We start from the raw sequence: 12,596 nt of genomic DNA, 5'->3' as shown, positions 1-12,596 counted from the left end.
CAGTTCACTGCAGCTTTGAACTTCTGAGCTCAAGCAATCCTCCCGCCTTAGCCTCCCAAAGTACTGTGATTATAGGCATGAGCCACTGCACCTGGCCAGATGTTATTATTAATGAGAAAGTCTTGCAGGTCACATCTTCTCTAAGGCTGTAGGAATCAAATGTGGTCTATTTTAATCAAACAAACTCAAGTATAAAAATTGACAAAATTCAAACGACGCAACTTACTTGAGTGTAAATGGTAGATTCTAAGTGGCTTTTAATCTTCAGCAAAGGCTTTGCGCCATCTACCCATTTAATATCCACGTTACATTGCTGTGAACAGAAAATTAAGTTTCTGTAACATAACAATGGATAGATGAACAACATATAATATCTTTATGCATTTAAACATTTTTTCAGAAATGAATGTATTAATTTCATACCAAGAGATTATTGGAGAAAATACTCTGCCTTTAGAATAAATATATCATAAATCATTTTAAATTTCCAATCCTTTGCAGACTGATATTTTCATAAATTACAGTAAAATGAATTACTTAAATAATTTTTTAATATTATGCACAAAATCTGAGCCCCACTAAAAAACTGTTATTAAAATCAACAGACATAAAATTACTTTGTCAAACTGCTACAAATTCTAAACATGCACATTTCATGTTTATCTTTGTTGTGGACCCGCACCGGCCCTCAGACCTCACTTTGAGTAACATTGTACTAAACAATCGAGACCAACAGAATTCTATTTTTTTGCACATTTAATCATGATTACTTCAACAAATGCAGTATTTTCCTACCCTTCTTGATTCTGCATCATTCAGATTCAAGTAGCCTGGGGGAAGATTGGCGGAAACTGGCAGCTGCTGCTCAAATGTGATGATTCTACCATCTTTCAGCAAAGGTACCCAGGCAAATCCAACTGCCAAGACAATAACCAACCGTGAGAAAGGAAATAACAAATGCAATCAGTAGGGGGCAGGGCAGGGTGGTGATGTCTCCAGGGATCTATGTGTGGGAGTTCAGGTGCTGGGCCACTGAGTACTGGGGAAGGAACAATGGGTTTGGATGAACTCTCAATCCCAGCCTGACCACTAACAAGTTATGTACTCTATTTCCTTGACCATAAAAACGGGAATAACAACACAAGAATCTTTTTCATCTTTTCATCTACAAGAATTATTGAGAAACCAGAGTGAGATTACATGAAAACACTTTAAAACTTTATAAGTGCATCAATATCATTATCTTTATGCTTTGGGAAATATTTTTGGTAGATTTATTTTTAAAAGGCTCAGATAGTTCTCATCCATTCTTACACTAAGAGTGCAGAGTCTCATGGCTGAGACTATTTCAGATAACAATCACATGTTCCAAAATTTCTTATGGCAACCCTAGGGTAAGGAACTGTGGAAAATTAAGGTCACAAAGTCACGGTTACACTCCATATTTATACAAGGCAGTAGGCATAAATCATTTAGTTAGGCAGAGTTTTCCTGATTACAGAAGGAAGAGGTGTAGGTGTAGGTAGGAGAATGCAGCCGGGGAATACTGTTTATGACTTGAATCTATCAAGAGACTTGAATCTATCAAGAGATTTTCCCCAATCTCTACATTTCTTAACAGTTCTCCCCAAAAGAGCCTTTTGGCTTTCAATTAGAAAACTCATCATGTTCTAGCTAAAAAAGCCAGAGCCATCTGTGTTGCTCAAGTTGAGTGGTGTCAGTATTTCCATTATAGAGATTACTCTGGGATTCAAGTGTTTATAACTCAGCTGTAAAAAAGCTTGCTCTGGACTGAGTTTTGGCATATGACAGCGGGTATTGGCTGGAGAACATTTTTTAAAGCCACTGCTTTGTGATTCTTTAAAATTCTTTGTGTGACTCTGTGTGTGCGTGTGTGTGTGTGTGTGTGTGTGTGTGTGTGTGTGTGTGTGTGAGATACTGTGAACACAGAAGTCAACACAAATCTGGTTAGAATGTTTTCATTTATGTGTTTAATTTGGCAAATGCTTTAATTCTTAAAAGGAGACTAAAACATTGCTTCTTTAAGTAGACTAAATGGCTTTCTCAGACTCCGAAATGTGCCTGATGGGCATCTTTACTAGTTCAACTACAGAAATGGTTTACCCAGACCTTTTCTTTTATAAAAGGCAGAGGAAAGTAATATGAGCAGAAGAACCATTAGAAATGACTCTGTCAAAGTAGTTAAACTAAAAATTTGACGAATGAGAAAAGATTTCCAGCCCTGAAAATAGGAAAATGAAAGGAAAATCTATTTCTTGTTCTTATGCAACATTTTAAAATAGAAATTTTTATTGAGACTTCATTCAGATATACCATACAATTCATTTATTTGAAGTGTACACATAGTGGTTTTTAGTATATTTGCGAAGTTGTATCTCCATGACCACCACTTAATTCCAGAAATTTTCATCACCCCCAAAATAAATCACACAGCCCTTAGAAGTCACTCCCCATTTCCCTCTTCTCCCAGACCCTGGCAACTGATAGTCTACTTTCTGTCTCTGTGGGACTGCTTAGGCAACATTTTTGTACTGTAAATGAATCAAAGCACAACCAAGCATGTCCCCTATTCAAAACTCATAGAGAGCACTTGGAAGCTGTAAAGGTACAATGTCAAGCACACCATCTGGCTCAAAGGTGGGAAGTCACTTAAAGAATGGACAGTTCAAAGTGATGAGTGGCTCACAGAATAACCATTTCATGCTCCACTGAGCATCTTGTCCACCTCTGTCTAGGATTTGGATAACCAATCGGTAATTTAGCTTTCAGGATGTACACATGGTCATGGGTTCTTATCGTTCTGCTAGTTTTCTTCTCAATCCTCAAAGCCCCTACCTACCCTGAACTAACTGCAATTTCTATGGGGATGAAGAACAGATCCACACTACCTGCAAAGGGAACTCCCTCATTTTCAGTTCTGCTGCCTGCTAGGTATCACTCCAATGTCTCACTAGCACCTAAAACTCAACTGATGTTGTCCCAAACCTGTCATCCCTACCCACAGTTTGCTACTGGCAATACCTTCTTTCCAACCACCCAGTTTTGAAACTTTATTGCTAACTACTAAATCATCTCTCTAATAGCCAATCACTTACCAGGTCCAATATGTTCTTCTTCTGCACTTCCCTTTCTCTCTGCCCCCCGGCACCCACCCCGCTACTGCCATAGTGTGGCCTCTTCCTTTCCTGGACCTTTGAAATAACCCTCTAACTGGTTTTCCTTTCTTCCTCTTCCTGCTCCTACTTGCCTTGCCCATTATACTGCTGCCTGATTGGTTTTCCTGAAAAACAGCTCTAATGTTTAAAACTCTCCAATAGTTCCATTGTGGTGATGGAATAAAATCAAATCTATAGCCTGGTATTCAAGGCTTTCCAAAATCTGATGCCTCCTATTCAACCTGACATCCTATGATCCCCCTCCTAGCACCCTGTGCTCCAGGCTTAGTGAACTACCTGTGGTTCCCTGTCCATGCCCCTTGATACTCTGCCTCTGTACAAGCAGCTCCTTCACCTCATAATCCCCTACATTCCTGCCATCGTTGCATTATTGAACCCCACCCAACCCTTTAAGGCCTCACTCAAACATCGTCTCCTAGAAGCCTTCTCTGATTCTCGGCCACTCATCCTTCCACCAGCTGAGTAATTCCCTCTTCAATAACTCACATTATTGAACCCCACCCAACCCTTTAAGGCCTCACTCAAACACCATCTCCCAGAAGCCTTCTCTGATTCTCAGCCGCTCGTCCCTCCACCAGCTGAATAACTCACTCTTCTGAGTTCACGTTGCACTACTTTCTTAAACACCACTTTCTATCTTGTATTATAATTGTTTACGCAGGACTCATTTCCCTTACTAGATCATATCCTCACTGAAGATGAGATCTGTGTTTGAGTCTCCACTATATTCTCCAAAGTGCCTACTACAGTATCTTGTACATAACACAGTTTGAGTATGCCTTATCTGAAACTTTTAGCAACAGAAGTACTTCAAATTTCTGATTTTTTCAGATTTTGGAATATTTGCATTATACCAGTTGAGTATCTCAAATCCAAGAATTCAGAATATGAAATGTTCCAATGAGCATTTCCTTTGAAGATCTTGCCAGTGCTCAAAAAGTTTCCAATTTTGGAGAATTTTGGACTTGGGGATCTGGGATGCTCAACCTGTATGCAGAAATATTTGCTGAATGAATGAATGAATGAATGAATGAATAGTACAGACTAGCTGGGATCTGAATCTTAGGACATGCTGATGTTCATAAAGTGCTTGTGATACAAGCTATGTTCACAAGGCCTTCTGTTTCTGCTAAGGATGCTACCCATTGGTTTACCTAAAGCCTTCCTAAATGGGCCCATGACGAGAGCTTCACTACTGAAGCTTATTCAAGTTTGTTAAATCAGTCATCTTCTCATTAGAGCTAGTCAGCCCCCCACCTCCCTCTGGCTCACAGATGTCCCTGGGTCTGGGCTCACTTCCCTCTTCCTCAGTGAGCAGAACTGGAAATTTCTGGTTGCTGGGCAATTCTACATAAAAGAAATAACGAAAATACTATATCACAATATGTGTTTCTTTTTGAGAATAGCAATATTACTTTATGTTGCTTATAGTAGTCTAAGCACGTTGGCAAGCATATGGACAATGATATTTGGTAGAAATGATACTAAAATGAACATATAATATGCATTTTACCAATGAACTTTTAAAATCAGAAATGTGCTTGATATGGTTTGGCTGTGTCCCAACCCAAATCTCAATGTGAACTGTATCTCCCAGAATTCCCACATGTTGTGGGAGGGACCCAGGCGGAGGTAATTGAATCATGGGGGCCGGTCTTTCCCGTGCTATTCTCATGATAATGAATAAGTCTCATGAGATCTGGTGGGTTTATCAAGGGTTTCTGCTTTAGCTTCTTCCTCATTTTTCTCTTGCCACTGCCAAGAAGTGCCTTTCACCTCTTGCCATGATTCTGAGGCCTCCTCAGCCATGTGGAAGTGTAAGGTTCAATTAAACCTCTTTTTCTTCCCAGTCTCAGATACGTCTTTATCAGCAGCATGAAAATGAATGAATACAGTGGTTTTTGGTCAAGGGGAGAAGTGGTCTATAGCTTGATGAAAAGAAGTTATATCCTGGACAATTCCATTTCAAATTCCATTTCAAACAGAGAGAGGCATTTAAAGAGTACACATACCTGGAGTTTCAACTGTGTCCTGCTTTTTGGTTGTTCCTTTTGTGTTAATTTCACAACTTACATGATAAAAAGTGAAAAGCAAATGATGTTTTTGATGTAGGTGAATGGGAAGCTCAATTTTAATCTGAAATGAAAGCAAAATTACACATGGCACTTTGTTTTCTCAAGCTGAAACTGTCAGACATTTAGTTCAGTTTCATCATACTGCTCCAAAAATACTTCCTAAAGGACTGGCCAAGTGGCCAAATAGTATCATTTAAATATATTCCAAATGCTTTTCTGGTCAGTTTCAGTTTGACAGCAATATTCTGAGTTGTGAGAGTTGATTTATTACTTTTGCTGGAGAGTACAATGGATTCTCCTGGATTCAATTTTGCAGCATAATTTTCTAAAACACTAAGTCAAAACCACATCCTCACAGCCCAGGGATACTATGCAACTCAATCTGCATCAATGAATGCAACCCATTTAAAATGTACACAGAATTTGAAAGGCTACTTTTTTTCCAAGTTGTTGCTCTCTTTTGCATGAAAAAATTAAGCCATTACAAATAAACATGCAAAAAGTAACTACGGTCTTATGGTATCCACAAATTATAGTTTATAGAAATTTCTCTAGAAGAAAAACACAACTTTGCTCTTAAAGATGAAAATTATCAGCCATGACATATACATTTAGTTAAAAATTAATTGTTGTAATAAAGTATCGCAAGTAATTTTCTAATCAGATCCCAACTGAATGTTTGTAATGCCTCCTGAAAGTATGTAAGACAGAAATTACAGATTTAAATGATTTGATGCACATGCATGTACCCACCAAGGTACACATGCAAATACTCTCTGTCTCTCTCAGTCAATATACAGTGAATGATTGAAAAGCATGTTCATTTTAGGCATCCTAAAAATAATGTGGGTTACTTACTACATGGTCAAGTTTTTTGTAGTGACTGATGTTGGTTACAGAGATACACATATTTAACAACTTGGTGATGGACATCTGGTCCAATTATCATTCATACAAGGCATGGTTTTGATGTTATAACTAATGTCTGTTTTAGGTATATTTCACTACAGAACATGCCTATTCACAGCATCCAGACCATCTGGGCATGTAATGCTCTGCTGCACATAAATATGGGCATACTCCCTCCCTTGATGGCAAAAATACAAGGCAATAGTATCCCCTCCCTGTCCCCCACGAAACTAGGGACACTGGATTGAAAGAAAGTGAGCAAGGTCTAAGGCTGTGATATAAGGCTTCCATACAACAGCAGGTGGACATGGGAAAATCACCACAGCGGGAGGGATGGTTTCAGACCAAGCCAAGAATGGAGACACGTGGACTGAGGAGCAGGGACAGTAGAGCATCAGGGCTGGGATGCCCATCCAGGTTCCGTAGAGACATATAGGAATCAAAAGGAGACTACAGATTTGGATATGCCAGATACATATAGACCAGAAGTGGCTGTGACAGAGATACTAAGAGACATGCTGGGAAGCACACAGAGACGTAGACATGGAGAAGTAGGAAGAAGGAAAGAGGGGCAGAGACAGGGTTTCAAAGGCAGAGACACAATTTGACAGGCTGAGTCAGGAGGAAGCACAGATACTCAGAGACCCAACCATACTCCTTTTTCTGCTTTGCACCGAAGCATGCAGGCCAGCCAGTGGGATTCTGGTGGCCCAGCTGTATCACTGTCTCTCCTAGTATTTCAGTTACAGAGAGACTGCACCCTACTATGTAAAACCATAAGGGGAAAGAGCTAGAAAGGCATTCTGAAAATCTCTTCTGAATTTCTCATTTTAAAGCTGAGGAAATGGAGACTCTGAAGGGGGAAGTGACTTGATGTTATAGAGCCAGCACTGTCAAAGCTAGGAGGGCTAGAACCTAGCTCCACTCTCGTATTTGTCTCCTGCATTGTTACCTCAAGTCGAAGAGCCCCTTAAATTGGGGGGTAAATCTTCTACTACCATCAAAAGGCACCAAGCATGCCAGTAGCACTCTGTTTTGTTGTAATATTTTCTGTTTTCATGGAACAAAACACTCAGGGATTGAAAGTGCAGGTAAAATGATGAAAATGATTCAAAGAGAAAAAGAATTCCAACCACTGCATTTTAAAAATGTCAGGATAATATATTTTTACCTCATCATAGAACTCTGGATTTTGATTGTGATGCGAGACAACAGCATAAGCATTTGTGGTAAAAACAGACCCTGCAGGTTTTCCATAAATACACTGCAAAAGAAGGAAACAGAGTCACCACTCTAAATGCAGGTCTGTAAATGTGATGCCATGGAGCCACACATAGTTAGGGGCATCTGTCAGTACAGGGCCATGGCCAAGCCCACCTGGCAGTCACCATGAGCCTGTAAATTCCCAGTCATTTACACTGTCACTCCAGACACCAAATCGGACACCATGTAACTTGGCTGTACGGATGCTTCTGAATTTCCAGCCATCAAAGAAACACAATCTCAAACTACTTGACAGTAAGGAGCTGAACAGACCTAGTGATTTGGAAGGGAAACATTTGTCTCAAACCAGGCCTGTAAAGCTTACTTCTCTCATGCTACTTGCATTTCTTAATATGAGAGGCTCCCCATCAACCAGTTGGCAACATTTGTTAAATGCTCTTTGTGTAGTGGGCAAGGTGAAGCATGTTTAAAAAGTTCTAGCAGACACATTCCTGGCCTAAAGGAATTAAAAAATTGAATGTATATTAAGCTACAGACAAGCTTGCTGTTCTCTCACATTTTTAAATGTGGCACTTTATGAGCCACATTTTAAAATATCACTGGCTTTCTGTTATACCAATAAAATAAATGTAAGGCTTTCTATGGTTCCATGGAAAGATCCAATTTCATTTCTAGTGGGAGTTTTGCACTTCTATAGGCCTAATAGGCTCAAGGATGAATATGGAGTCAGCATGCCAACGCACTAATTGCCTCGCTCTGTTACTTTAGAGCGAGCAATCCAGGCCAGCCAAGAAATGAAATTGAAACTCCATATGAGTGAATATCCAACTCTTCTTAAATACAGTTATGAAGGCAATTTGCAAGAACCGCTGAGAAGTAACCTAAGAGTCATTGGGTCTACAAAAGGATACTGCAAGGAGGAAATACAGCAGTTGTTCTCATCTCCACTGAACAGAGAACCAGACAAAACATAGAATTTGAGCCAGTGAATCCTTAATTTAAGTTTCTCTGTTAAAAAAAAAAAAAAATCTCTTTACAAAGGTGGGGGCTATTATTCAATTACTTAGTCAGGAGCATTCCAGCCTGTTTCCCTAGGTGGTTTGAGTGTAAGACCTGGCATCCATCTGTCTGATTTAGGCTCATGCAAGAGAAATGGGGAGCCAGATAAACACGTCTTGCTGGCTAGATGTTCTGACTTCTCTTTCAGGTCCCTGATTGATGGGTTACAGTTATAAAGAGTAAAAATATAAAGGCACTGTGGTGTGACAGGTATTTAAGGATTGCTGTATCAGATAGACTGAGATTCTGCTTTTCACAGACCACAATCCAAGACTGGAGGCACCATTTGGCCAGTCACGGAGTAGAAGTCCTATCTCAGATCAAAGCAGTCATGCTGTGCTTCTGTCAGCTCAAAGCCTATTCAGGTTTCAAGGAGAAAGGAGTTTATAGTCCCTTGATGGTACCATTATAAACTATCAGGTCATAAGAAAACGACCTTGCAATTGGGCATTGAAGCAATTGCAAAATCAAAAAGGAGCAAAAGCCAAAACCTGGTATTTTTAAAGCTATATATGCTCCTACTGCATTAATATTTAAACTAAGCCTTATAGTTAATATGTAAGAGTAGAAAAGAAAGTATTACATTTGTCACTTTAGAACATTTTCTTTTGGATGTTGATACAATTACACTTAGAGCATAAGACTACTGATTACCAAAATCTCCATCTCTACTAAAAACATACGCCTATCAATATCATAAACAAACCTTTAGAGCACTAGCGTCACTTTCATCTGAATCCCGGAATTCCACACAGACTGCAATGTTCCTTGCCTAAAATGATTAATCAGTCAAAATGAGTCACACAATTAGCAGATTATAAATAACATTTTATACTCCAAAAATGTATACTTTACACAGTTACCTTGGCAAATGTTTTCTGGCTATCATATTTTAATTGCAAGGGATATACATACAGATGGTTTTTGTAAATAGTAAATGGATAACAATATTTTGTCATTTCTGGAACAAATTCTTCAACCTCCACAGTAATATTTTGACAATTCTTTTCAAAAGGCTTCAAGGGCACATATGAAGAAGTAATACAATCTATAGTAGGGGAAAAAAACAGGCAAAGATCATTCAGTTTAATAATCATTAACACTTCCTGCATGTATAAAAATATACATGAGTTGTATTCTCAAAGAGCAATTTAAAAAACATAACTCTTAGTAATTGACCAAAAAAATCACACGACAACTTTAAGAACCCAAAAGGACAAGATTGAGTAGTCTGATGCTGATTTTAGTGGAACCCTTCATACCAGACGTGGAGTGCTATTTCGTTCTCAATGTCGAGTGATTTGCCAAATATAACACATCATAATTTTGACAAATTTAAACTCTGCAAAGAAATCCATTTCATTTTCCCTCCTGTGGCAGCAATTTAGCTTTCACTGCAAATTTTTATTGGTATCAGGGAAATAACGGGAAATTTATGCTTCCAATTAATTCATGGCAAGTCACTTTTAAAAAGTTAACTTGGTGCAGGTGCAAATTTTCACCTAAGAAATAATGGAGGCCTTTTGAAACTACAGATCTTATGATGTGTTACCAATGATAACCTCAATACTCCTGACCGTGAAAAAATACTAAGCCTCAGAGAAGTTTAGCAGCATATGTTATTGAAATTGTCACTGTAGTAAAGGTTATTCATATACTTAAGGGGCTCTAACACTGCTGGTCCTTACTGCGGAGCAGTAATGATGAAGAAGGAAGTCCCAAGGAGAGTTGGACCTGAGGATGCTGTATTTTTTGTTGGATTTGCTTTTCTGATTATTACAGTGATACGTGCCTATAACAGAGCACCTGGAAGTAGAGAGTAAAGGTAGACAGGGACAGTTGCTCATTCCATTTCCCAGAGATAACTACTGTTGAGACTTTAGCATGTTTTCTTTTAGTCTTCTTTCTATGCATATTTTATATAGTAATATGAAAATTCTACTCTATGTATAGCTCTTTATCCTAATTTTTTGACATTTATCTGATGTCTCCTTCCATGAGCTCTTTGTAAACATTGCTTTTAATGGCTGCAACAAAGTTTCATGGTATCGGTGTGGCGTCATTATCTTAACCACACTGACAGTGTTGGATTCTGATTGATTCCAATTTTCCTCCAATATAAGTAACACTGCAAAGAACATCTTTATGGATCCATTTCTGCCTAGATTTCAATTACTTCTTTAGGAAAAATATAATCCATTGTACTCTTAGATGTTTTAAAATATAAAGTGGATGCCACACCTCTGTTTACTATCCTTTACTGACTTCTCACTGCATTTAGAATAAAATACAATTTTTTAAGGCATTATCACAGTCAATACAATTCCTTACGTGACCTGATGCTTCCTATTTTATCTCCTATCTCCATTGTTCCTATCACACACTACACTAGAGCTATACTGGATTCCCTTCTGTTCATGCAAACCCAGCTTGGTCTCACCTCAAGGTCTTGACAACATACGTGATGCCCTCAGTCTGAAAATGTACAGTCCCAATCACCATATGCTGGCTCTCTTTCTCCATCTTCAGTTCCTGAGCTTAAGAGAGGTGTTCCCTGGCTACCCTTTTTACAGCTGCCCTTGTGATATGGTTAGGCTTTGTGTCTCCATCCAAATGTCATCATCAATTGTAATCCCCAGGTGTTGACGGAGAGACCTGGTGGGAGGTGACTGTACCATGGGGTGGTTTCCCCCATGCTGTTCTTGTGATAGTGAGTAAGTTCTCATGAGATCTGATGGTTTTATAAGTGTTTGGAAGTTCCTCCTTCATTCAATATTTATCTCACCTGCTACCACAAAAGACATGCCTGCTTCCCCTGCTGCCATGATTGTAAGTTTCTTGAGGCCTCCCCAGCCATACAGAACTGTGAGTCAATTAAACCTCTTTCCTTTATAAATTACCCAGTCTTGGGTAGTATCTTTTTTTTTTTTTTTTTTTTTTTGAGACGGAGTCTTGCTCTGTCGCCCAGGCTGGAGTGCAGTGGCACAATCTCGGCTCACTGCAAGCTCTGCCTCCCGGGTTTACGCCATTCTCCTGCCTCAGCCTCCTGAGTAGCTGGGACTACAGGCGCCTGCCACCTCACCTGGCTAGATTTTTTTTTTTTTGTATTTGTTAGTAGAGACGAGGTTTCACCGTGTTAGCCAGGATGGTCTCGATCTCCTGACCTCGTGATCCGCCCGTCTCGGCCTCCCAAAGTGCCGGGATTACAGGCGTGAGCCACCGCGCCCAGCCTGGGTAGTATCTTTATAGCAGTGTGAAAAACGGACTAATACAACTTGTTTTCTTGTATACTATCTGTCACGCCTTCTAGACTTTAAACTCTCTAAGTTTAAAGCACCTAGCTGGTAGTCAATAAATGTTTACTCAATAGTTATTCAGTGAATCAATGCATAAATATACTCTCAAAATTGGAATGCCCTACTTATGAACATCTATGGATATCTATTACCAAACTATACTCCTGCTCATGATAGGTGATAACACCTGGCCAAAACCTAGCCAGCATTAGGTAGCTTCACTCTAAACATTCTAATAGATTTGATGGATGAGCAAAAGCATATTGTTTAATTTGCCTTACTGGCATTGTTATTACTAAGATTGAATATTTTTCCCATATTTACTAGCTACTTCATTTTATCTCTTGCAAATTGTGTTTTGTGTCTTCTATTTTTCTCCTGGGATCTTGGATTCTTGCCTTTAGACAAGAAAAGAAATCCTTCTCCTTTTTCATCTCTTAGTTGATGACAGAAGTAAAAGTTACCCAAGGCAAAAGGCAACAGAACCTGACTGGGACACACTCACAACTTCATATATATGAAACAGCATCTGATAAAATCAACTCAATTCACTTCCTAATCTGTAACTATTCATCATGCATACTGGGTTGAAAAGCATCCCCACCCCCACTCAAAATTCATATCCACCCGGAACCTCAGAATGTGACTTTATTTAGAAATGGGATATTTGTAGATGCAATTAGTTAAGATGAGGTCATACAAGATTAGATGGGCCTTAAATCCAATGACTGGTGTCCTTATAAGAAGGTCATGCGACGACAGAGGAGCAGTTGGAGTGACGTGGCCACAAGCCAACTGATGCCAAGGTTGGCTGGGAGTTATTGGAAGGTAGGAAG

At 39.2% G+C, this 12,596-nt stretch overlaps 1 protein-coding gene across 2 annotated transcripts in view; it reads right to left on the bottom strand.

Annotated features, from left to right (window-relative positions):
* The window catches only part of DOCK11 (dedicator of cytokinesis 11), a 195,086-nt gene that overhangs the window by 90,949 nt on the left and 91,541 nt on the right, over positions 1 to 12,596 (bottom strand). For both annotated transcript variants that reach the window (XM_030933580.1, XM_010365537.2), the window contains exons 17-22: positions 9,328 to 9,512; positions 9,171 to 9,236; positions 7,353 to 7,445; positions 5,210 to 5,333; positions 796 to 917; positions 227 to 313 (exon numbers count right to left, since the gene is read on the bottom strand). In XM_030933580.1, the coding sequence (XP_030789440.1) occupies positions 227 to 313; positions 796 to 917; positions 5,210 to 5,333; positions 7,353 to 7,445; positions 9,171 to 9,236; positions 9,328 to 9,512 (677 nt within the window). The remainder of the gene's footprint in view (positions 1 to 226; positions 314 to 795; positions 918 to 5,209; positions 5,334 to 7,352; positions 7,446 to 9,170; positions 9,237 to 9,327; positions 9,513 to 12,596) is intronic.

Source organism: Rhinopithecus roxellana, chromosome 7 (genome assembly GCF_007565055.1).
Source record: "Rhinopithecus roxellana isolate Shanxi Qingling chromosome 7, ASM756505v1, whole genome shotgun sequence".
Classification (NCBI taxonomy): Eukaryota; Metazoa; Chordata; class Mammalia; order Primates; family Cercopithecidae; genus Rhinopithecus; species Rhinopithecus roxellana.
This window is presented reverse-complemented; position numbering and strand designations above follow the sequence as displayed.